This window comes from Ictidomys tridecemlineatus, chromosome 4 (genome assembly GCF_052094955.1).
Source record: "Ictidomys tridecemlineatus isolate mIctTri1 chromosome 4, mIctTri1.hap1, whole genome shotgun sequence".
In the NCBI taxonomy this organism is placed as follows: domain Eukaryota; kingdom Metazoa; phylum Chordata; class Mammalia; order Rodentia; family Sciuridae; genus Ictidomys; species Ictidomys tridecemlineatus.
Genome location: NC_135480.1, coordinates 158,516,717 through 158,543,957, shown reverse-complemented (window position 1 = coordinate 158,543,957; position 27,241 = coordinate 158,516,717). Strand labels below are relative to the sequence as shown.

Below are 27,241 nucleotides of genomic sequence, written 5' to 3'. Positions count from 1 at the left end.
CACTGAGTTAATATAAAGAACCACAGTGTAATTACAGGAGCCATATTATTAAGAAGTATGACAGAAATGGCAGTCCAACTGACAGCTACTTTCTCCTTATTGAATCACAACAAATTAAAAATCCCTTTCATGTGCCAGTGAGCAAAAGAGTCTGCTATATGTACATCATCATGAAAATGGGTATGCACTCATGACTAATTATTCTGAGTCTGTGTGTGATGGTGCCCTGGGAAAGCCCCATTCTCCAACCCTGAAGCAAACAGAGGCGAGGTACTTTGTATTTGAATGAGTCTTGAGTTTGCAACAGAGGACTGTTTATAAGAAGACAGAAGTTTTTGTGTTTGGTTTCCCTTCAGGTCTACATTGTATTCTCTTTGTTGTTTCCATTTAAATTCTCTTTGGTAAACTTTAGAATTATCTCTCTTTCTATTTATAGAAACTTAAGATGCTGATAAATTATATCATTTAACTTTTTTGGTAATTTAACTATTTTGGTCATTTCTCATAAGAGTCTTACCCCTTCCTTCTGGTATCTATAGTCTGTTTCCTTCCCATACATAAAGTGTTGGGAACCTCACTTAGGAAAGATGTTACTCACCAGTCCTTCTTTTTAAGTTTTAGTGAATATAATTACAGTAGTGCATCTGGCAGTCATGAAAACCATTAGAGGAGCAGAGTGCTCCCAAATACAGCTTCACGGGTATAATTTAAAATGCTTCAGATTCTCCTTCACGTATTTTGTGAGGTGCTTTCCTTTGTACTGCCGTCCTGGTTGTGGTCACAGGTGTGCTCGGTCCTTTGTGACCCTTTCCCTCTTCCTCACCATCATACTGTGTGATACTGAGTGATATCGTTAATATGTTTCCAGTTCTTTTCTAAAGAATTGGGGGCGGGATCGGTTATATTTACCCACAGTATTTATGAAGTACAAATAATTTGACATTAAGGGATAAAGTCGAGTTGTTTTGCCATCTTAAGGACTTGGGATCAGCAGACAAAAGCCAACAGAGAACAATAAGTACATGACAAAGTCAAACTTATTTTTTTTCCATCTCCGAATTCAGTCAAGACTGAGGACAGGGAGAGACCAGAGTCTTGAAGAACCAAGGGCAAGATCAGACTAGAAAAATACCAGGTAAAGGATTCAAGATACTGTGGAGAAATTGGGAAGAAGAAATACTTCTGTAAAAAAGGAAAAGATCACAGATATTTCTGAGAGTTCAATAGAAATAAGTTTTTTTTCCCCCCTCCAATTAGTTTGAATCAAGAACCAGAAAAGAAATGTGCTCCAGCATATATTCCATGAGGCATATTCCTTGCTAGGACTCTGCAGTCTGGGCACCTGAATAGTGGCAGCCATGTACCCTTATTACCTGTAATATCAGAAAAGGAAGAATCGAGATATCTCCCTGTTTCCCTAAAGAGACTAAGAAGAGTGCAGCTTCCCTATCGGAGTAGGCATGATCAAGCTCCTTTTTTCTCTGTGTTCATATTTTGCTTGTTTTCCATTTGAGTTCTAAACTTTTGTCCTGGAGTAGCTCAAGCGGCTTTTCATCTTTGTGCATTTGGACTCCTTCCTCAGTTCACTTCTCAATGAAGCAACACTAGGTGAGGGACGCCTTCTCTGTATATCATAGCACCCTCTGTTTATCCCCTTGTACTGCAAAGTGCTTATTTATTTGTCTTCTAGCCAAGAGATTCTGGAGGATACTTCTTGTTTCATACCATCTCCATCTCTAATCCTGGGCATGGAGCAGGCATCCAAAAAGTATTCATTGAAGTAAGGATTTGTGTTTGTGACTTTTACTGTAAGAGCTGCCTGAGCCCATGCACAGTGGCTCTGAAGGGGCCCCTGGGGTACTTTTTACTCTAGCCACACAGTGATCACAGTTGGCCAAGCTTGGTCCATTTTGTCTAATTCAGACAGCCTGGGCTGAACTACTTCTTTCACAAAGCTGTGTTTTATCTACTGCAGAAACAAACAGAAATCCCCAAATCTCTCCTGTACAGGAGACTAGGAATAATGTTTAAGAAGCGTAAATTCATGCTAAAAACAAATTGATTCTTAAAATTATGTAAATCTTGAGTTTGAGAAAATTTGGGATGTATTGGAATTCATGAGTGTCACGAAAGAGGAAGTTGAAGTGGAGTTGACTTTCAAGTTCACATCCTAATGAATGATAGACTTGGAAGCAGTACCTCAGGTTTTAGGTCTCCTTGACTCCTGTCCAGTTCTCTCTTTACCATACCAACTCATACATCAAGTGGTGAGAGTATATCTAAATGTGGAAACTGTCTGGAAGCCATATACTGTTCATATTATAAACTTATTTCTCTGTCATCACTTATCTTGTCTAAAGAAAGGATTAATAATGATCATAATAGTTCTATTTACTATTTAATATATATCTGGCACTGTGCTTGCCTCTTAAAGTATCTCTCATGTATCTGAAAACCAAAACCCTTGGTGAAAATACTACCATTCTCTTGTTCCAAGCAAGGAATGGAGGGTTCAGAGAAGATAAATAACGTGAAATAACATAGTAAGTGTAGACCGAGTAGCCTTACGGAAACTTCTCTGCTCGTGGAGAATGGAAGCAAAGAGTAGATTCAGTACACCACAGGCTCCCCATTCTTTGTAACTTGCCTTTCACTCATGAGAATTAGACACCTGAAGATTCTTGAGGTTTTCCTCACTATGAACATTACTCTGTGGTCTCTACTGGTAGTGTAGTGGGCTCAGTCCATGGTTTTGATACCAGGCAATGTTGTCTTCAGAATAAATGGAGGGTCTAGAAACCCTATCTTGCCGATGAAAAAAATTTTCATGCACTAACCTTTTGTGGGTGCCAAATTTCTTTTGTATTGTGTTTTAAGAAAGGTATCAGTTTTGTTAACTCATCGATTTGGTCCCTAGAGCTTAGAATATTAAGAGAATTGCCATCTGGAAGTCTTAACTGTCTAGACATGATAGTAAAACACCACCGCAGACTTTAAGAAGACATGGAAAGATGCTCATCAATAATGAAAGCAACTGTGTGACATACATGAACACGTCAGACACTGTGGTTCTCTTGTAGAGTTGTTGGTTTCTCTGTGTACTTTTAACAAGTTTGGTAAGGTAGGAGAACCAAAAACACTTTCTGTTTATTTTAACTTTGAAATTTTATTTTGTAAGAATATAATAAAGTTAAGTATTTATCCTCAAGTATAGCCTTTATCAAGGTTTCTTGCTTAGACCTGCATCACTTGCCAAAGGACTGCTGAGCTAAACTGGTTACGACCAAATTGACAAGTGTGAACTTGGTCCTGTGTTCCTTTTAAATGGTACCTCAGAGGACCCACCCCCTTCCTCTACAGCCCTTCACTTTCTGCTTTTATTTTTTCTTTCTTTTCCTTATTTCCTTAGTTTTTCCCCTTAGCATTACTTTTATCAAAGCTAATCCCTCTTTTAAACTCAAATACCTGTTTATTTCGCCCTTCTAATCAATCCTTCACTGTCTCGGCCACAATTTCTTCTTTATTAATAATGTTTAAAGATAATCCCTTAAAGTATTTTTCTTCAGTTTCTCAAACTTTTGTGCTGTATACATTTCTTTAATTCATTCTAAATAACATGTGCTGACTAGTTTATAAATAATTAATTCTCTTACTTACGACCCTAAACATGCTCATCATGGAGGCCTTTTCTTCCATCCTAGCAGTGATATTCTAACTAGCCGATTTTTCAAAACAATTCTTGAAAGGTAGACTAACTTATTAAATGTCACTAAATATAACAGTTTGTACTCTGGGGTTTACACAAATATAGTGTGTCCTGTTTTATTTTCATATTTCACGTATTCCCATGTGGGGTTCTTTTTTTTCTGACAATAAGAAAAACTTCTATTCAGTCCACCTAAATATAAGGAGCACAGAATTAATTATGTAGCATTGTTACTTTACAGAAGTTTTGGGCAAAAATAAAGTTTTTAAAATTGAGAGGTGGTGAAGAGACTGCATGGCGAATTAGACTGAGAGAATTAGAATTCTGGCTCTGCCTTGGCAAAGTTAATGTCTCCAGGCTTTTTTTTTGGGGGGGTGGGGTAGGGGGAGGTCTCAACCAGTGAAATTGAGATAATGATAGTTTGATACGTTTCTAATAGGGTGAAGTCATAGTTAAATGAGTTTGTCTCTTTAGCGTTTAGAACACTGCTGTCTACATGGTAAGGTATGTAAGAAGTGTTGGCCAGTATTACTAAACTCTAATTTTGTTGACAGCATATGAAATATACACAACAAAAATATTTATACTTTAAAACAATCAATCTTTTGTTTTCCTTCTGGTGATACTGGTGATTGCCAGTGATCCACAGCATTTTTTAGTTTTTAGTTTGAGAAAAGGGTCTCACTGAGTTTCTGAGGCTGGCCTCAAACTTGACATCCTCCTCCCTCAGTCTCCCTCAGCAGAGATTAAGGCCACCACACCTAACTAAAAACACTTAATCTTGATATAAGGTATTTCCTCTCTTCCTTCTTACTAATTTATTGCTGGTGAATTAGGAAGATTGACATAGCCTATCTTTTTAACATATTGTTAGGAAAGCAGTTACAATGTTAAATGTACTGTTTTTCTAATGGTGAGTCATTCTTCAGTGAGGGCACATATGTAAAGTCAATGTTAAAAGAGAGACATGCCTTAGGAAAGTTTGTACTCTATTTTGTATTCCAAGAATGAGGGGATTTGTTTGGTATGGTAGCATTGAAATAAATACATAAACCCAGACGACACCAGGAAGTATTTTTGTCTTTTGCTTTCTAAGGTTTGTTTACTTGATTGAGGTAAGATTCACATCACATGAAATTTATCATTTCAGCCATTTTAAAGTATGCAACTTAATGGCTTTTAGCATCACAGAGTTGTGCAGCCATCACTACTATCTTACGAGATATTTTTAATAGAAAAGGATTTATATTTAAAGAAAATTTTATGAATTTTGCTTTGAATTCACACTATTGTGTAGCCTTTAAAAAATAGTGTTTCACCAAATTAAAAAAATTGCCATGTAATGAATATTCACAGAACATTGCTTTTCTTTTATAAAGTGTTTTTAAAAATCTCTAAGCTAAGGGGGGGTGGGTAGTGGGAGAGAGAGAAAGAGAGAAATGTTATAATTAAGGTACTGTATAAGTATCTGTTTTATAATGTAAATTCTGCCCTGCAAGAAATTGTGTTTTGTTCTTGTGGTACTGGGGATTGAACCCAGGGTTATTCTAACGCTGGGCTATATCCCCAGGCATTTTTTTCTACTTTGAGACAGGATCTCAATAAGTAGTCCAGGCTGACCTTGAATTTGTGATCCTTCTGCCTCAGTCTCCTGAGTACTTGGGATTATAGTGCTCCACCATGCCTGGCTGTGTTTTTAAGATTGTGAACTAATTAGAAAATTATAAAAAGACATTTTGCCAACATCCAAATCAAATAAAACTCAGACTTTTAATATTGTTTTTGTAAGAATATTTTATTTAGTGCCCATAGTCACAGAAAGTTTTATTTACCTCAGTTTAAATCCTGTTATATCTGTTTATATTTGTCTTGAGAAAAAAACAAGTGATTATACAGATAAAATTGCTAAATATATTAGTAATCAGAATTATGGCAATATTGTTTTATAAATATTGAATATGTAGGTTGATTTTTGGGAAATGTTTTGAAGTCAGTCTAAACAGGGACAGATTTTTTTTAAAGACAAATTTATGTTCGTATATGCATTGGTAAACAGGTGAGATGTTGAGCAGAAACACTAGCAGAGGTTTGGGGTATTGGCTATTAATCCCATCTAAAATTAAAATGTTACAGAAAACTTTTTGTTGTTGTCACTTGTCCTCTTCCAAACTTCTATATTCTTTAATTTCTGTTCATGTTGAAGTAGACCAGAAAGGATGCTCTGTTTTGGGGGCATTTTTGTTATGACATTTGAGATCTTCTTATTTGTGGTAAATAATGTTTTTATGCATATATGTTCAATGTTTTCAAATTATATTCTTCAACCATGCAATTTTGCACATAGGCCAAAAAAAAAAAAAAAAGAAAAAAGTGACTATTTTTGTGTCAAGTTAGGACAAACCTAATAGTTAAATGATTAGCAGATATATACTTTGGTAGCATTTAATAGACCTATTTGTTTCACATTAAAAGAATATGAAAACTCTAATTTTTTAAAGGATTAATGGTATTCGTTTCTTAAAAACTAAATATATAATTTATTGATGGACCACATTTATATGTGTTGCTGAAAATCTAACCCAGAGCCTCACACATGGTAGGCAACTGTTGTACCCTTGAGCCACAACCCTAGCCATGAAAAATTTAATTTTATCCAGTCACAAGTCTTCTTGTTTTCTAAAACACTAGCATTCTATCTAATTCTGTGAATATATTTTGTTTTCTGTGCTATAACAGCGTGTGTGCACACACACACACACACACATGCACACATATATAATAATGATGGATTAAAGTTTCCGGACCTGACTCTTCAGCAAGAATGAGAACCTTCCTGTTTTCAGTGCCTAACTTCATCCCTTCCTGGACAAAGGAGTAGGGTTACTTTTACTTCTTGATAAATTTAACCTTATCAATATTGGTTTGACAGAGGCTAAAAAGAATAATAACCATCAACGTCTTCTCACACCATGGACTACTACTTCAGAACAATATTCTATTAATGAAATCTCTTGATTTTAGGAATTTCCAAAAGTTTCCATGGATGACCCATGTAATGCTCTTAATACAGGCAGTAAGATGGTTCCCTCTGTTTCTAAAGTATTTGACTCATCATTTTATTTGATAATATTACAGGGAGTCAAGGAATAACATAGAGAGCAAATGAAATGAGGATTTGGCAGCATTAGATGATAAAAATCCATCTTCCTGGAGGCAGTTAATACAGAAATGTAAAAATGTTCCCATCTGTCTAAGCCATCAGTTTCTGATGTAGTCCCTGGAGGAAGTGGCTGCAAAGTCATTTCCACCTAATGGGTTGTTAGGTTGCCTCTGTATGTAAGTTGGTGGTTGCAGCCCACTTCCTCTAAGACAGAGGTCCATGTCTCTAAAACCCCATCACAGCTGACACTAATTGGCATTGCTGTCGGCTTGAGCTGTGCAAGTAGGCCAGAGTGGGCAGAGAGTGGGGCACTGATAGGGTGTGTGGCATTGAGGGGAGGACTTCTCAGGTTTTGTTAGAGGGTCCATATGTTTTGATTTTCCTTTCCTTTCCTTTTTTTTTTTTTTTTAAACTATACCCAAATCTGCCTTTATTAAACTGGATAGACTGCCAGTGCCCTACCCAAACCTTCGCCAGCACAGCCGCTGCTGGTCTGGCTGCCATTTCACAGCAGGTCAACGCCAGCCAGTAGTTCCCTCGCCCATCCTCACAGCTGCCTTTGGAAGTTACCATCTCCATGCCTCAGACCCCCGTTCTTGCAGTTTATAACACGTTCAGCATTGTTAGTTGACTTGGGGAAAATTTATTGAGAGCCCCTGTGCTGAACACCATATCACTGGAAAATAGTCCTCACCTTGAGGATGAAAAGCTCCATTAGGTAAATAATCTTATTAGTAGTAAATATAGTCAATAAATACACTACCTGTTAACTCAAATTTTTACACATTTAATGAGCTAACATTCTGTGATATATTTTTTTTTCTTAAGTTAGAAGCCAGAAGAGGGCATATTAGCCTTTCAAAAATCAGTTTGGGAGCCGTTTGGTTCAACAGTTAAAATTACTGTAAATTAAGCAAAGAATTTGCTTTGTATTCATAAGGGTTAAGAGTAAAAGATTTAGTTGCTACAAGGTGTTTGGAATGACAAAACATATGAAAACAAATTAGCTCTCTTTCCTTAGAAATTTTTAAATATGTCAAAACTTGCAGGATATGGCTTCCACACTTTGATGATTCTGTTGATGAGAGTAGAGAATCATTACTGAGCACTTCTTGTATTACGCTGTGCTGGTCACTTTCCTGTATATTATTTTTTTAAATTTACAGAATTTACCTGATTCCTAATTACAGAAATTTGTGACTTCTCCATTCTTTGCCAGCTGTAGGCAAACTCTCAGCTTTCTTAAATGCATATTGAAAAATTGGTGAGTGGTGGCAGTAGGGAGGAAGGGAATTACTATGGGAATTGATTAGTCATGTTAATCATTTATGTCTTTTCCCTACATCCATTTAAAATGAAAATGGATAGCCATTTAGGTTCCTAGACCCTGCCCTGCCTAGCTTCCTCTTCCCTTCCCATAAGTTTCAGGCCCGGGTGTATGGAGTAGGATCTTGCTTCAACAGTTGGCTTGGACCTCAGCTCCCAGTGAGAGGCTCTGCTTTCCAATCTTGGAAAAGCTCATGAGGCCTTCCTCAGGAAACTGCTCACTTCCCTAGCAGTGTCCAAGGGGATGCATGAGTTTGGGATTTTTCTTTATCCCTGAAGTCCTTTAAACAAAACATCGACCTGCATTTATGTCCATTTATTTCGTCCTGAGCACAGTCCTGTGTCTCTTAACTCATTGACAATAGTGTAAACAGTTACAGGCAGGACTAGGTGAGGCCAGTGAGGTTCCTGAGGTGCAGAGTCTGAGCAGTGAGGAAGTGCTCCTTCTCATGGCTGTACAAGTGGTCTTGAAGTGCTAATGCATCAATTCTGGAGTATGGTACTGCACCTCTGTACTTCTGTAAAGTGCTATAGATGATTCTGACATAAAAATACTTTCTTTCACGTGTAGTAGGTAAGGGTTTTGTTTTGCTTTTTTTAAAAGAATTGGAAACTTTTGACCTATACTCAACAATGAGATTGTGCTGCAAAAACCCTGTTTTCTCAGGACATTGATAAATCTTACCTTCAATTTACAGACTCCTCCCATCCTATCTGAGATGTCTAAATAATAAAAGTTATACCATCACGAAAATTTAAGGCAAGATGCGGTTTTATATTGGAGGCATTATTAACACATTTTGCATTTTTCATTCCTTGTCTTGGTATATTTTTGTTTTCTTTACAAAAAGCTATGGTGCCTGACATCTATGTATAGAGGTTTACATTATGAACTTGAGCATAATAGCCTCACACAGAAACTAACTTTATTAGCTGATTACCATTTTAGACAGCTTCCGGCACTAGAGAATTCCCCACCCCCATCGTTAACTTTTTAAAATTAAATAAATAGATTGATTAGGAGGAAAATCCCTATTTTAACAAATTGACACACAATCAAAACTACTTTTCATGGAGGTAAACATAGAAAATGATGTTTTGACAGCTGAATGTGGCTAGATAAATATGGTGTGCACTAACTAAAATTTGTTAATCTCTAATTAAGAAGTAAAAAGCTAAATATATCAGTGAGCCAGTTCCCTAAAAGAGATTAATACTATCTAAATGCACACCCACTTAAAATTCTACTGTTTCTATTTTGTTCTGAAACATACCATCTGGCAGCTGTGTCTTGGTCTTAAACAACTTGAACATAGGTAATATATTTTACAATTAAAATAATAGCCTCACATTTGCTGGATATGATCAAACATAAAATATTAAAGCGTGCTTGCTGTCAGCTCTGTGGATATTCAGATAACGTTTCAGTGAAAATCATATTGAATTGTGCTTTCTAGATCTATTTACGTTTCACTCAAGTAAAACATACTAATTGTACAAATAGGGTAGGAAACAACCAGTTTATAAACTGCAAGGTGCTTTCTAGAAACCCATCTATTTAGGGTTTTTCTTGGTTATTTAAAATATATAATGTATTCTAGTTACAGGTTTCTTATACTTAAGGGCTCAAAATGTGGGTAAGTGATAAATGCAGCAAAACTTAGTTGACTGCCCCTGCTTTCCTTATCCTTCTTCGTGGACCACCACAGCTGGTCTGTCTGCATCGCTCATCAGTAGTGTACTGGCTTGTCCTACAGTGTTCACTTTGATGAAGTGGGAGTACTATTACATGCAGAAATGCCCTCTACATCATCAATGAAAAATTCTGATGCAGGAAAGTATTGAATGTATCTGAATATATTACTTGCTTTTCTTGTATTGCCTGCTTTTAGGTAGTCTACCCATTTGATTCTTCTCCAGAACAGGTAAGCAGCTCAGGAGGGTTTCATCAACCAGGGCAGAGAATTCAAACTGACCCCCTCAGACTACTTTAAACTTTGTGAAAAGACAAATGGAAGGAACCACACCTTTGGAGAAGGTGTTAGAAGGGTGTGTTTTGTCACAACAGGCTGCTGTATGTAGGTTTTCTTTTCATAGCCATCTCTGTGCCTTGCAGCAAGGGAAAGAGAATATTAAATTTCTGCTTCTTCCCTTTTGATCTTGAAAGTTATAAATTTCCATAGCACGAGTTATGACTTAACCCTTCAAATTACCTGGATATGGTTGTCATTAAGCTCATGTCTGATAACTTGGCCTTCAAATTTTAGTTAGGAGGGAGCAGAAGGTGTGTGTATTTCACAACTTCTAAACTCTTAGTGAATGGATATATATAAGTTTTTCCTGTGATCCACCACATTCACTTACAAGGTGCTACTTCTTAGTGTTCAATGGTGTTTACATAGCAAGAATGAATGTTGTAGAGACTAGTTTTACATGTAGTTTTCCTTGAAGTGTACCTCTGTTGTTAATTTTTGGTATTTAAACCACAACTTACTCAATAATCCAGGAAGAACAGGGGTAACTGCTGAAACTGACCTTAAGGAAATGATATTGAAAATATGAATTTTGAAGTTTGACTTTTTAGAAAATGGGAAGTGTGCCATGTAATTTCCAGGTAGAAGCTGCACATGTTGCCCAAGGGTATATACATTGCCTGTGACAGAGCAATGCCTGGCTCTTGAACTGGGATGAGTCTGTTTTTGTGTTTTTTGTTTTTTGAAAAGAAGTTTTCAGGAGTAGAGAGACAGATGGTAATGGTGTAGGGGAAGGTGTCCTTTTCTGTAACGACAAGGAAACCTAAGGATAGAATGTTACTGGTAGCACTTGGGGGAGAAGCTGGGCATGTGGCTCTACTGGAAAGTAGTTTGTTTCATGTCTGTAGAAGGTCTTTTCCCTATAATGGTGAGTCCATTCCACCACATATAGGCCACCATGAATGTTTACCTCTTCTCATTCTTATCTGAATTGAGAAAACCAGGCAGGGATTTCTGCACAGCAGTTGCATATTGGGGTAGTAAATACATGCTGGATGTTTCTTGTGAATGTTAATAGTTTCCATTTTCAGAAAGTTATCCCTGGAATTTGTAGATAGTACCCAGTCATAGCTAAACATTTTAGCAACTTCTATTTTTTTTTTCTTTTTGGCATTCATAGAATTTTACAAAAAGGTTACGTCCACTTAAAAGCTTCCTCTGCTTTCATTTTTCCTCCCCACTGCGATAATACTTAGAAACATGAGTTTAATGTGAATTATATATATTTGTGGCTTCTTAGTGGTCTAGCAGATTTCAACTTCTTAGAAATTTGTCATGAAACCAAAAAATTGTCAGACAGATGTAAAGTGTCCTTCAAATGGCGTGAATAGTGATGAAGATTCTACTTCATTTCTTTTAATTATCCATGCTACTATCAATAGTGTAGTATCCGGTTCTTGTTCTCTTCAGGGAGGCACATAGGGCCTCTGCCCCAGGAGGCACATCTGCGTACCCTGAGAGACAAATTACTGGTTTGTGTCCTTAATTATTTAATGAAGAGATTTAGTGACGTCTCAAAACATAGATTTAAGTCCTCAAAACTGGAGGGGACAACATTGGAAAACCAGGAATAGAATGAAAGAGTATCATCTTTATATGATAGATGAATTATGATATTTAAAGTCACACCCAGCTTCCTACTAACAGGAGTGAATTTATTCTGCACACAAAGATTACAGGGGAAAATGACATAAAAATACATGCAGATAAAGCTTCTGTCTTCTCGTGTGTAAAGCACACATCTAAATAAATGTCTATTTGTGTCCATATACAGTTAAAGGACACTTTCCTGTGAAATAATGCATTCCTTTAGAATTGCTGTAGACTTTCATAATTTTAAAAAACATTTCTATTGTAACCTACATCAAAAGGGCAGCCGGGTTTTTTTGTATCTGACTATACATATGCATTATAAAAAAGTGAGTCTACTGTAATTACCAGTTTGCAGAGCAAATTCCTGCAGGGTTTGTACTCTCCCCATTAGTAAAAGAGATAAGTTGAAATGTATTAAAATTTCACTGTACAACTGGGAGTTTTTGTTCACAGTAAATGTGTTAATGTTTCTTCATTGCTTGACTGTTTGTGTTTAAATTTAGGCAGCGTGCCCAACAGGGACAAAATTATAGGATAAAGCAATGTATAAAAGAAAATCCTTCAGAGAGCACCAATAAGACTCTTTTTAAAAATAAGCAGTTACACATAATAGTACATGGCTGTAGCCACAGAGAAAAGTTTTATCTGTCTATTTCAGAATTATTGGAATTTTTCTTCCCTTGTGTAAAAGTTAAGAGGACCAAGCTTATGTCGATAGCTAATACACTTTGATGTGAAAACATCTATTATTTTATTCAGTGTTACTCCTGTAAAAAGAAAAAGGAACGATTCCTTCTTGTTGTCCTTATGATGAAGAGAGGCTAATAGCATTTCGAGAGAGAGGTGATAGATCACATTTTCTTCCCTAGTAAAGGAATTCTTTCTTGTTAAGAATTCTAATTACAGTCAGTTATATTTGGGGAGCATTTTTCTCTGCTTTTCTTTGTTGCTGTGAAGTTAGTAAATACAATTATTCACATAGATAGGCTTACATTTTGAAAAATTAATCTGCAGCCATTATCACCTAGTGTGAATATATAATGAAATTCACAAGCACAGGATAAAGGCTCCTATTTTTCTGCAGTCTAGAGAGAGCAGAAGCGCAGTTATCTGTAAACACGGGCTATCTGAGCTTGAGCCAGCTATCAAAGCAGCCCTGCTCTCTCTTTAAGTGTTGAAAACACATTGTAGTTTATACTGTTTACCTTTTGTAGCTTCTGCTGCTTAGCTTTCTATAAGTGGAAATGAAAGAGTTTGCCAATATCCATACACTGCCCCTCAGGTCTGTGCAGGCCTCGAATAGCAGACCATGATACAAAACCAAACAAACAAAATAAAAATATCAATCTTCATTTTGAGATGCTGCTATCCTAGAAATCATGTTTCAGAATTTACTCAGTGATCATGTATACAGATATGTGGGTGGGTGGGTGGGGATATGAATGTGTGTGTGTTTGTTTCAGTTGTTTGTATCCTGACATACATATAACTATAGGATGATGTGAAAAAACCCTTGAGTATATTATGTGGAAAATTAGCTTTCCTTAAGAAAACGTATTTTTCTCTTAAAGGTTGATTCACACCTTCCCCCCATACAAAAGACATTGAATTTTTTTTTTTTACTTCCTTCTCTGTACTGTTCTTTAAAACATGAATTTTTAACTGATAGACCTTGAAGTCCTTCAGAGTCATTACTTTCTTTTGGCTAATTTGTAGAAAGGCACCATATGAAAATTGGATTTTTGATCTGATGGAGTGATTCTTGAGTTCTTATGAACCATTTATAGTCTATCAAGTAAATCCTTCTTAGTTCACGGATTATTGACCCAATGGACCATATTAGCTGCTTCGAAGCTGTTATAGCCCATTATGTTGATTCAGCTGACACATATGTGAACCCAGTCCACATGCCCAAGATGACATTAACATTATTCTGGAAGGCTCCCTTTTTTCCCCCCAGCACACTTTCTATTTATTTCTTAATTTTCAAGAGTTAGCTCAAAGTTCCTGACAACCATTGCATAGGTCTCTCAATTTGCTCAGTGAAGTTGAAGCATTTGTTAGCAGCTAGCTGGCCTGCTCCTTGCTATCTTCCTCTATAACTATACGTCTTTTTGTCTTTTAAACCAACTAATCTTTAAAAGCAAAAAGAGAATAATGTTTTTTTCTACACTCTAGGGCACATTTTACCCTCAGATGCTTATAGTTTCCATAGAAATTTGTGGGATTTCTCTCAGCATCTGAATTTAGTCCTTTGAATTTGAGAAAACTACCTTTTAGAAGAAATGATAACACTGTATTTGTGTTTTTTAAAAATGTATTACCTGAGAGGTTTCTCTTGAAAAATTCCAGTGACTCTTAACCACTGGTAAAACTGAGACGTGCCTTCATTGATTTATACGAAGCTGTAATGAAGCCAGCTCGGTTTCAGCACAGACCCTGGGGAATCTGTGACCCCACATAAATAACACATAAGGAGGCACACAGACCGTTCCTCATATCATTATTATTATTTCTAATAGGTGTGATTCCTGTGGTGATACCTGCTTTTAGGCAAAACAAAAACAAAAGCAAAACATATTCTTATCTCATCAGGGATAATTACAATGTAGTTACATGCACAATGGAAAGTATTAAGGTGTTTGTTGGTATATGTTACTAATAGGCATTCCCAAGACAGGTACAAGCACAAAGCTACACAGTAAACCAAGTGTTCTTGGGGGTACCTTGTTTCGCTTTGTTTTTTTCGGAGTTTGACATTTCTTAATATAACCATTCTAAAATTCCATAAAATACTGTAACGAGTCCCTTTCTTTTTCTAAAATGTACCACTGTTTGTAGGAAATCCTAGTGAAAGTTATTAACTGCCTACTTAGCAGTTTCTCTCACTTTTTCAAGTGGCTTAGACCTCTACCTGTCCCTTTCCCTTTCTTAGCAGTTTCATTTGTATTGAGCTGTGAACTCTTTATTGGAACTGAGAAAACATCTGAGGAAATCTCATTGAGGTTGGGGTGGCAAGGGGGATTACCCCTTTCCTTTCCTATGGTGTGCAGCCAAAGCAAAACAAGCACTTGCTCACTGGCTGTGGCCATTTAGGGACATCCCAGAGCCTCTTTTCTGCTGTTTGAGAAAGCTCTAATTTCAGGGATTTTTATGGTTAAATATGAGAATGTATTTGAAGTATCATGCAAGTTTTATAGTGCTGTACAAACATGGGGTATTATTATTCTCACAAAGGCTGCCTCTTTGGCCTGAGTAATTAGTTGTCATTTGAAATAATAATTTATAAAATGCAACAACTTTCTTGTTGCTTCACTGGGGTAAATTTTTAATAAACCTAGAGGAGTAAATTTTGTTAAAGGGTCACCTACCTTATGCTCTTGCTTGGTAAATGGACTGATGACAGTGCTCTGGCTTTTGGAGTAAAGTGACCAGCTCCTCCATACCTAGGATAAAGATTTAGTGGAATTCTCATTTTGGAGGGGGTGGTGTGATAGGAATTGAGCCCAGATCTGGTGCAGTCTAGGTAAGTTCTCTACCACCGAGCAGTATCCCCGACCCAGATCTCCTTTCTGAAAGAAGGCCTTTGCAAGTCATCTGGAAAGAAAGGGTATACATTGGTACAACTTCAAGGTTTGGGTTATTCCCTTAGCTCTCAGCTTGTTCACCAGACTGGAATTGTTATGCAAATCAAATGTTCTTCCCAGGATTAGGAGGTGCTTCTGAAAGACCAGGACTTTGGCTGCATCTTCTCTTGCTTCTTGCTTAATGAGGAGTAGTTTTTTTTGTAAAGTGTTTAAAGGTTTATAAGTCTTGTTGCATCTCATTATAAATCCCTTCCTTATTAATGTCTTCCCTATCATATTATATTAGTAATTGTTTTCATGAATGCCACAGAGAAATGTAATCACATTACCACCTTTCAAATTACATTAGTGAAAATGAATAAAATGTATATCAATGGAATACAAAATTGCTGATTCAACATTAAGGAAAAATGAGATGATTATTACTTAGTATTCTTGTGATAGCCTAGGTACTTTGGTTCCTTATATGTAGTTATATATTCCAGTAAATGCTGGGTTTAGATAGAATGTAGATATTTTTTGTGGTGTGCTCACTCCTTATTTTCAATTAGGTGATAGGTATATATATATATGGAAAGAGTATTTTCTTTCTAGTTATGTCATCATAGCTGCCGAAGTAGTCTGTAAAATTTGTAAGTATACAGGCAATAAATAGAAAATTTTAATTGTTAACTATTAGGTAAGAAAATTAAGTGGGTTTTTTTTTCTTACACCCAAATTGGATGCCTTTTTATTTCCTGATTCTCTAATATTACTAATTGCCTAACAAAATAGCTTGTATTACCATAGGCCTAATTTAATTGGGGGGAAAAGCATCCACACTCCAAAGCTTGCATATGCTTTGATGCCATGGAAGCATGAGTATTTTCCTTATGTAATTGGCTATATCCCGCTGTTGATTTTTACTCTGAACTCTTAAATTATTTAAATGGGGTCTTCCTCATGTCGATTGATAGTAGGTTGTGATGGTGAGGTAATGACTACAGATGCTCATTGCAGCTGTGTCTGTGAAGATTTATGTGCTTATGTGTGTCCCTTTCTCCTATTTGTATTTACATATGCACACAGTCATGGAGCATTCACACCCAGATATAAAGATGGACCCACAGTTTATGCTGTTCTCTCTTTTCCCCTCTCCCTAAACTGAATTTGTTTCTCAACTGAAGTAATTTTTCCACCACTGCAAATTGAAGAATGTTTCTGGTTATAGACTTAACAGAATTTACCCGTGTCATTTTAAAACAAAATTTCCTAAGTGTGTTGTAGTATACTGATGTTAGTATTACTAAATATTACAATTGCCTGTTGTTTTTGTTATAACATCCAATTTTTTTTGAAGGATGCCCTAGATTTTCCTAATAAAAAATGGCAATGGATTTTAAAAATAATTGTCTGGTTTTGAATGGATAATTAGGTTTTATGGTTTGAAAATGGAAAGAATTTTCAAATTTAAGTAGCAGTGAATTTCCTTTGTTCACCTTCCATGCCTTAACATATTTAATTTTTACATATTGAAGACCTACTGGGTGAAAGATATAGTGATGCATTACATCTTCTAGGTACGAGATCTTATGGAATTAAACTGTTAGCACCACTAAAAATAAGTGCTATGATGGAATAGCGAGTACTCCGTATCATTCAGCTGTGATACCATACCAGCCCCACCCCAAATCCTAGGCAGCTAGTTATCTATTTTTTTTTTACATTTATTTTATTTATTTTTATGTGGTGATGAGAATTGAACTCAGGGCTTTGCATGTGCTAGGTGAATGCTCTACTGCTGAGCCACAACCCCAGCCCTATTTTTGAAACCCCTGTTGTGGACATTTCATATGCATGGGATCATACTGCTTTTAGTGACTTGCTTATTCAACTTTGCATAATGTTTTCAAGGTTCATTCATGTTTTAGTGTGTATCTGTATTTCTTTTCTTTTTATGGCCAGTTAATATTCTATTATATGAATGTACCCATGTGTTTATCTGTATGTTATTTGATGGATGGTTAGTGCTTTTTTTTTTTTTTTTGTATCAGGGATAGAACTCAGGGATGCACGACTACTGAGCCATGTCCCTAGTCCTCTTTATTCTTTTCATTTTGAGACAGTCTCTCTCCATAAGTTGCTTAGGGCTTCACTAAGTTGCTGAGGCTGGTCTCAAACTTGTGATCCTCATGCCTCAGCCTCTAGAGTTGCTGGGATTATAGGCATGAGCCATGGTGACCTGTGGTTAGTGCTTTTTTAAAGCAAACTCAAAGTGAGGTTTTAAATCTCCTGATTTTTAACAGTAATGGTGTTCAAAGGTCATCCTTCCCCAGTTAATCTTCTCTGTTTCTTTGGATCTGACTGTTGTAGAGACGACATGTTTCCTTGGTTCATAATTTGTTTCCTCTTGGTGTTTGTTAAAATTTAACCATCTTTGAACCGACCAGTCTTCTGTGTTCACCACATTGTCCAGTGTTTAAATCCATGGCTCAGCGGTAGAGCGCTTGCCTCATATGTTAAGGCACTGGGTTCCATTCTCAGCACCACATGTACACAAATAAATAAAAGTCCATCAATAACTAATAAAATATTTTTAAAAAATCTATGGCGTCTGGTCTTCGTGGTGACTCTAGATGGAGTCTGTGTTTTCAAATCTTCTGACTCAGTCACACAATGGAATAACTTGCTTTCTGTTGAAAAGACACCAAGAAGTTTTAGAGCATGTAGGTACAACAAAGTGATCACTTTTATCAGTTTGCCATTTCTTCATATGCCATTAAAAACAAATATACAAATGTAAAGTTTTTTTTTTGAAAGATTAATTGATTTAAATTTTTTTTCTGGTTTTCTCACCACCATACAGGATATATACTCTTGCCATAATTTTTCATTATATGAAATTTTAAATGACTGTGTAAGCAGACAGAATAGCTTCATTGCTTTTCATTTGCTGTTATTACTGTTACATTATTACTATCATGAGTTTCGGCATTTACGTGATAGTTTTAATACTCTTCTGGGCTCTTAACTTTTATAGTAAGGTTTTCTTATAAACTCTGTGCAGTGCCTATTTAAGCACAGATTTATATATATTTTTGCATAAATTTAGAGAACATACCTACCTTACTAATTAATAGTGTTATGGTCAATGTTAGACTTTTTAAATTGGATTTTGGTAAGATCTTTATAACTATGAGTTTTTTGGTCCATGTTCTGTGTCTTTCTAATTTATATTTTATCTAATTTTGATTTATCTAATGTGATTGTAAGACCCTCTAGTAGTACAACAGGTGAATGCCTTTTTATTTTCCTCATGTAAAAGTTTTGTAACCCAAGGCAATTTCTCAAGCAGTTGTGTAGTTCATAATGGTAATAAGTAAACTCAGTGGTTGTCCTGTATTTTTTAATTGTGATAAAGAGAGAATTTCTTTGCTCAAACTGCATCATGATTTGACCAATTTAGGAAGCTGATTTTTTTCTACAAATGCGTATAGCGAACTCAAGGTACTAGGAAGTTGGTTGTTTTCAGTTAATGTTTCATATTATCCATGTGGTAAGGGAAAAAATCTCCTGAACATTTTAACAGAGAGAGATTTGCTGATATGATCACCAGTACACCAGTACTGTCATCCAAGGTCCTTAGAGTGTTTGGGGCAATATTTGCAGTAGATTTTTACAGTCATATACATGAAGTGTGAATATGTTTGGCCCATGTTTTTGGTTACCCTTTTAATCCAAACTGCCTGGTTGTTGTTACTCAGCGATTACTGCATATATTCTGTAACAGTTCTGGAATAGTTAACTTTCAGATTTATTAGAGATACTTTTCTATTCTATACCCCCCCTCCCCGAAAGATTGAAGTCTTTGATGAAGTTTTCCTATCTCCTGAAATTGTTCATTTGACCTTTGACACCATGCACACCTTTCCTCTGGAGTAGGTGTGTATGTTCAGAGGTGAATGATAAATGTAGTGATGAATTGATAAGAGTTAATTACAATGTAGACTTCTATTTTAGATCCTCATAGTTTGCCAACTTATATTCTTCTTTCAAAAGAGAAGATTCAATTTAATAAAAATATTTATTCTTTTTTTTTAAAAGAGAGAGTGAGAGAGGAGAGAGAGAGAGAGAATTTTTTAATATTTATTTTTTAATTCTCAGCGGACACAACATCTCTGTTGGTATGTGGTGCTGAGGACCGAACCCGGGCCGCACGCATGCCAGGCGAGCGCGCTACCGCTTGAGCCACAACCCCAGCCCCAAAAATATTTATTCTTATTAAAAATAGAAAAGGTGAACCTGTCACTGGTAGTCATTATAGACAATTAATTTATACACTTAAATTGTACCACCTAAGTTTACAGTAGAAACTAGTGGGGTGGAATGAATCTTATATTGGTGATTAGCTTCTTCTATAATTGAATTTTAATGTGGGTCATGTACTTAAGTATTAAATGTTTAAAAGTGTTTCAAGTAAAATTTCATAATCCAAGTGGTAAATTCCTCTATACTTTCCAGAAATAAAGAAGGAAAAAAAGATTTAAGAAAGGGTTTTAGCTTTGCCTGGTGTGGTGGTGCATGCTGTAATCCCAGCGACTCAGGAGGCCGAGGCAAGAGGATCATGAGTTTAAAACAAGTCTCAGCAACTTAGTGGGGCACTTAGCAATTCAAGGAGACCCTATGTCTAAATAAAATAAAAAAAATAAATTAAAAGGGCTGGGGATGTGGCCCAGTGGTTAAGTGCCCAGGGGTTCGGTACCCCAAAAAAAAAAAAAAAAAAGGTTTTTAGTTATACATGGGAGATGCAAGAAAGTGCCTATGAAAAGGTAGTTTTTTTTTTTTTTTTTTTTTTGTAGAAACAAAACCCAACTGAATCAATTTTATTTTTAGAGCCCCACCCTCTACTAGGATTGTTCCTTTAAAATATGTGTTTTATGTTTCTTTTTGCCCCATGGCCTTATGTTGTTTTATGTTATTTTTTTGTCAGGTAACTTGTGTAGATATTCCCAAACAAGGAATAGCTAACGGATTTGTTAATTAGCCTGTGTGTGGGTCTTTGTGAGGTGTACTGCATATTAACTGAAGCAACAATTTGTGCTTTCCTGAGAAATGTCATTTGTAAGAAGATTGATGTTCAATTCACATATGCTTGCAGAGTTCAAGCCAGTTATGAGTGTAATAAAGCAAAAGAGACTACAGTTTTAGTGATAACTGAATGTATTATTTGTATAGAACTTTGGAACATATCCAAATATTAAATAAAACCAAACCATGATTGATTTTTAGTAACTTCCTAGTTTGTGTATTTTAGATGTTCTTTTTTTTTGGGGGGGGTCTTGCTTTGTTGCCCAAGTGGGCTTAAGCAATCCCCCTGCCTTAGCCTCTGAGTAGCTGAAACTATCAGTAGTAATTGAGAGATTTGTCTTCCTCTCCACTATATCATTTAAGAGCCTTAAAACAAGAGATAATAATCCTTGTGCCTACCTTATAGGGTTATAGTATGAATGATATGGTATTATGTGTAATGCAAATACAAAGTGTTCATTTATTCATTAAGACTAAATATGCATTAAACATTTTGCAAGGTATTAGAATAAAACAATATATTGGGAAGAATTATAAGGGAATAAAAGAATCATTCAAATATAATATGTGGAAAGTTTCTGGAGGCAATAAAGATGGTTGTCATTTATTGAGTTTCTATTGTTGCCAGGCAGGGTACCATGTACTCTATATTATTTCATGTGAGTCTTTTGACACAGTTCTGATGTCATTGCTACCATCATTTTACATTTGAGGAAAGGAGCTTGGGGAATCATGTATTTTAGTGCCCTTTGAGCACCTGTTTATTTGCCAGCATACAAGCCCAGCAGACATCTTACCTTTTAAATTCTAGAGGCAAATACAAACCCAAATCAAATAATCACACAGGTCAATACAGTAGTCATAACCTGTGATTAGTGCTATGACAGACAGATCCTTGTGATGCAGGAGACTGCTAGGGAACTTGCTCTGAATGGGAGACTAGGACAGTTGCCATGGGAATGAGTGATATCAGAGTGAAGTCTGAAGAATAGCAGAAGCTCACAGTGCAGAGCAGGGGTTGGAAGGTAGTCAGGTGGAGAGGAGAACATTGCCTTGGAGAAATAGGCAGTGGACAGGGACGGCTCCACTGGCTAATCAGATAGGATTCCCACCCACTGTTTTTGCTGACAAGAGGTCAAAGATGTAGCCTCAGTAAAGCAAATGCCACATGGAAGAGTCAAATATGTGGGAATTTGAGAAGAGAGAATGTTCACTGGGATGGGGAGAAAAGAGGAATGGGTAGATTAATTAGAGCCCCTTTGAGTAATCTAGAAAAAAAGACTGGAATTAGGATAGTAACCAAGTGAAAGGCAGGAAAGAGAGAGAGAGCATTTTTGGAGGAAGGCTCTGCTCTGTTCCCTGACTGCCTCTCTGGTAGTGAGATTCTAATTCAAGATCCCTAATCACTTGAGAGGGACACTCACACAAACTTACACCTTTGACTGTACTAGTTGAATGACTTTGGCAAGGTGCCTAGTTCTTTCTGACTCAGTTTCCTTATTTGTGAAATTAAAGGAGTAATAATATCAAGCTCACGATATTTTCTGAGGATTCAGAGACCTAGTATTTGTCAACTACCTATCAAAGTCTGGAAAATGGTAAAATATTCAGTAAGTTGCAGGCAATTTTTTACTATTGCAAAAATGAATAAAAATTTACCGGTAATAGAGAGAAAGGGATGACATTTCTCAAACTGGTTTAAGGACTTCCTTCTTCTTCGAGCCTGTGGTCTAAATCCACTCTCCATGAGTGCCAAACTGTCAGGCCCCCTGCACAGGGACACTGCCTTGCATTTCCTGCCACTTAGCACAGTCCCTGGCTACAAAGTGATGGGTTTTTACATAGCGATATTTAAAGCCCTAGGAGAGAATGAAATTACCAAATTTAAGAATGAAGAGTCTGGCTCTGGAAAACACCTGTATTTATTTACAGTGGAGAGAAAGTGAGACGTTGCTGCCAGAAAAACTAGGATAGTCCGTCTCTACCGCCCAGGAATGAAGGAGTTAGTGCTGCAAGCTGCATCAACGTCTAGGAGCTAGAGGAGACTAGAAAAGGGGACCAGATGTGATGAGAACATTGCCTATCAGAGAGTGCATTGTGAGGGAGTGAGGGGCAGAATTCAGACAGACGGCAGAGATAAAATGTAGGTGGTGGCCAGGAAGTAGAAGCACTGGTTGCTGAGTGCATGGATTTCTCTTTCAATAAATCCCTGGTTCAGGTAAGCAGAAGGAATAATTATTTTCAATAAATTCAGGCTGAAGAAAATTTAAGTTGTTGTCCTCCAGCGGTTGGGGAAATGATAATCATAGAAGAATTGAGGAAAGAGTTACAAAGCACCTCTGATGAAGGGGGTCCTGGAGAACTGGTATCTGCATCAGCTAGACAGGAATGCTGTTCCCTGCATAGAGGTGGGAGTAGTGTGACTATGAACTGTTTGCTCTTTTCTTCATCACTGGAATTCCAATGTCTGTAGTTCAGATAATGTGATGCATATAGCTTGGTCTTACACTGAGTGCCCCCACAGGAGGCACTCCTGATTTGCCCAGGGAAGGAAGAAGCAAACCTGCTTACCAGAATGAGAGCTCATCCATTTCTACTCTTCTTGTAATGCATGTGCATTTTTGAGGCATAACGGGCTTTGATAGTTTTATGATAATTTATGTTTTTTAAGTGTGGGTGAGTTGGCAAGTGATCACATTGGTTCTGTTTTGTTGTGAATAAATAGCATGTCAAAGTTTTATGCAGTTTCAAAAAATGTTGTTTAGAATAAAACTTACTTTGAAGCCACAATAGTCTCTCACTCAAAATATTTATTTAGACCATATTGTTTAAATATATATAATTCCCTTAAGGAATAATTTTAGTCTATATAAGTCTGAATTTAAAACAAATAGACCTTCTGGAATTCATAGAGATACAAAATGGCTATTCCAGTGTTTAAGTGTTTATATACAAAAGGAGTTGAGGTGTTCCAGTGTTTATATATTTAGGTACAAAAAGAGTAGAATTCGTAGAAAGGGATGATGATCTGAGAAGTTTAATTCCCAAATGTACCAGACATATAAAATTATTTAGGAAGAGAAAATATTTGAATAATAAAGTAGTTCAGAGTGAGTGAATGAATGATTCGGCTAGTGATAAAATATATATATAAAGCAAACCTACAGTCTCCAATCTATTCTGGTATTGAATATAGCTGTAATGAAAGTTGAAGATGTGCTTTAAACATGGTACCAAATTAGGGCATTTTTGTAAAATAATATCACCAAATCAGTGATTTAAAGTGGCTTATGTTGCTGATGCCTGGGTTAAAGATAGTCCTTGAAAAATAATTTCTTTTTATTGTCCTTCCCTTGATTTTGATAAAGCAGAGGGATTTTTTTTAAAAAAAATATTCTTTGCAAATGTTATTATTATTGCACTTCAAATGTTAATGTTAATACAGTTTTCATATCTGAATTTATAATTTGGTAGATTGTAAAGCATCTTGTTTTTAGTGGAAATACTGTACTCTGAACTTTTGGGGGAGCATAGTACAGTCAAATTGTGAGTTTGCTAACAAATATGTTATATAAAGAAACTATTTGTCAGTTAGAATGTTCTGATACATTGCTAAGTAAAAAAAAAACATTGAAATTGAAATAAGAACTTTGGGGAGAATTATTTCCCTTTATAACCTATGCTTTCCTTTAATTGCTGATACATGCAGCAAAGTTTACAGCCTAGCTAATATATAATTGGACAAATGACATTGGAAGACAGTCCCTGAAATATCAGGCAGATTTTATAATTATTTCCCTAGAGGCAAACAGAAAAAACAAATTAGGAGTGAGAGTGAAGTATCAAAGAAGAAAACAGTGAGGACTCCAACATCTGAAACTGAAGAAGCACCCGTTGAGTTAATGTAAATCAGTGAAAGAGAAATTACTTAAAAGTTGCCTGATCCAGAACATAAGGAACAGGAGAAGCCCCTTCAGCCTTAGTCTCTGCACATGTTAAGATTACCTAACATACTTCCTGTTACAACTCAGCTAGTTTATATAAAAATCCAAATGGTTCCAGGAATGTGAGCATGTGAGGTGAGTGTAGCTTTCAGATACAGAGCTGAGTTGTGCTCACAGAACCCATGCCTCCACCCAAGATCAGTAATCTCTGATAGCATCTAAATCTGCAGAGAGATCTTTTCCGGGCAGTTCAGGTAGTTACAGTAGATTGTTAATCTGTGAATGATCAGACCAAATCCCTTCTGTCTTCAGAATTTCCATGCAAATTAGAATTAAATGTATGAGATAAATTTATTAACTGTAGTCTAGGAGCACAGGTCAGCATTAGCACAATTCTTTACCAGAAGTTTTTATTCATAAAATGTTACACTCTATTTATGCTAATTTTCAATGGATTCACTTTATAATATAAACTGGCAAGATGAATTTTTAAAGTCCTGGTAAGGAAATGAAAGAGTTTTTGTGTGGGTTTCTGTTTTCTAAGATATAGTTGTACTGTTACAGGTATAAAATGTTCACATAAATGGCTTTTCCTGCATTCTGCTCTAAAAAGTCAAATGAAACTTATTTTCTTCTATCACCATTAAAATAAAAGGAGAATTGTTTTATAGTTTGCAAAATGAGAAAGAAAGTAAGAATTAATAATCAAAGAAAAAATCCCTAAGGGAAAATGATAGATAATAATATAAATATGCTAAGTCTTATTGAGAAAACAGGAGTGTCTCTCAAAATATATCTGACAGATTAGCAAAGTATTTAAATGAAATTCAGAAGTAATATTGTAACAATATTTTTCTGTTGCATTTAATTGTATAAACATTTCACTTTAACATTATTAGGATGTATTTTCTTTTTCATTATTAGAAAGTGGATAAACTTAAATGGAAATAAATTAATAGTACCATTTGTTTCTTTTTTGGATCTCTGCATTTTGAGGAATATATGATCCTTTATTCTTATTCTCCTTGATCTACATTTCTAATTTAAAGGTTACTATGAGTGACTTAAAACATGATTCTGAATGAGCTTTGTTTCTCTTACCTTTTTTTTTTTTTTTTGGTAAGAGATTTTGATGATATCAACATTTATTTTCAAAATTCTCTAGGTCTCCACTAACATAAATAGCCTTTAAAAATAGAAGTGGGAATTATTTATTAAAAATTGTGAAAAAAAGTATAGTACCTTTGAACAGATGCTGATCTTTTTTCCTGCTCTGTTTTTCAGGCCATCCGTTGCACGCTGGTAAACTGCACATGTGAATGTTTTCAGCCGGGGAAGATTAACCTGAGGACTTGCGATCAGTGTAAACATGGCTGGGTGGCACATGGTGAGGAAAATCTGGGCTCCTCTTCCTGTTCTTGTTATGTTCACGTGAATGTGTTTTCTTAGAGCAGCCACTGGCCTGTAGAAGAGAGCAGTCAGCTGTGCTCCTGTGTTAGTTAACATTCAGCCTGTGACTCTCAGCATATTCTCGGGCCGGAGAAGGAAGGCTGCACCAACAGCACTCAGCAGAGGGGCAAGACGTTTATAGGACAGTTGATCTGTGGGGTTCTTCCTGACATAGCAGCAGCCTGCAAGCACCAGGCCTGATGGAAACTCAGACATACCACAGTTGGCCTTTCAGAGTCTGGACCTCAGAGGGAAGTTGGCAAATCCCCCTTGCTTGAGAACTCCTAGATGACTGTGTACCCTTGTCACGTGTTTAGGGCTGAGTTTATCCTTCCAGATGTTAAAATTTGTATGGTCTAACGTGGGTGAGAGGGTGCACTGTGACATTATTTGGCTGGTATCTGAAAAAATAATCTATAAATACCCGATTTCAGAGTGTGCTGGGATTAGAGGGGGCAGACGTTGGTGGTGTGGGTGCTGTGTGTAGGTGACATTGGGTTGGGAATGGCCCAAGCATGGATGATAGTGTGGAGGCTGTTTGCCAGGTACACAGAGTTGTTCTGTCAATGTGCCTTGAGTATGATTTTAACATTTTCTTGTGTATGGTTTACATTTATTGTGTTTGGGTGAAAGGAGACTCTAGAAATAAGCAGGCCCCTTTTTCACCTCCTAGACTGAAGAATTTAAAGATAGGTAATGTTTATAAAAGAAATCCTGGCTTGAGATTTTTTGACAGCCTGGGGTATTGGCTCTTAAGTGGACATATTCTTCATTCCCAAGCAGTGCCAAACATCCAGTGGGTTGTATTTTTTATAAATGTCATGTTATTCTAGCAAGATCTGAGGTAACAACATTGGGCCATGCCTTGAAATGCTTTTAATTTATCATGTACCTAGCTTGTTAGGGCATGTGTGTTGGAGTTGCAGGGACATTTCAGCCACATTTCTATGTGAAAGAGAGAGTAGCAGGAGGGGATGTTGTTGGAAAAAGTGTGGTAGGGTGACACAACCACAATCCCATGATCCTTGGGAATGGGACACGTTCCTATCCATTGATGAAGCCAGAATCTGTAAGAGCTCCTAGTTCTGTCTTGAAAAACAGATGAACTGCTGTAACATTTACAGTTTGTGCATGTTACAATGTTGGATGATTTCTTCTTTCTTTCTATATTAGTTGGCCATGGTTTCTTTAACAAAATACCAAAGACTGGGTAGCTTAAGGGACAGAGGTTTATTTTCTCATACTTATGGAAGGTAGAATTCAAGGTCAGATTCAAGATCAGAGTTAGTTCCATTCCGAGGCCTTTCTTCCTGGTTTGCAGAAGGCTATCCTAATGTGACATTTATCTTTGGGCACATACCTGTGACATCTTCTTT

The 27,241-nt window shown here is 36.4% G+C and overlaps 1 protein-coding gene and 1 long non-coding RNA gene across 15 annotated transcripts in view; one reads left to right on the top strand and one right to left on the bottom strand.

Annotated features, from left to right (window-relative positions):
* Window positions 1–27,241, top strand: part of Bnc2 (basonuclin zinc finger protein 2) — a 413,108-nt gene that overhangs the window by 242,402 nt on the left and 143,465 nt on the right. For all 14 annotated transcript variants that reach the window (XM_078047672.1, XM_078047668.1, XM_078047669.1 and 11 more), the window contains one exon: window positions 25,701–25,803. In XM_078047672.1, the coding sequence (XP_077903798.1) occupies window positions 25,701–25,803 (103 nt within the window). The remainder of the gene's footprint in view (window positions 1–25,700; window positions 25,804–27,241) is intronic.
* On the bottom strand, window positions 17,470–26,128 carry LOC144377289 (uncharacterized). The gene is made up of 2 exons (XR_013438140.1): window positions 25,659–26,128; window positions 17,470–18,077 (listed from the first exon to the last, which is right to left on the bottom strand). It is a non-coding gene; the product is annotated as an uncharacterized LOC144377289 (long non-coding RNA).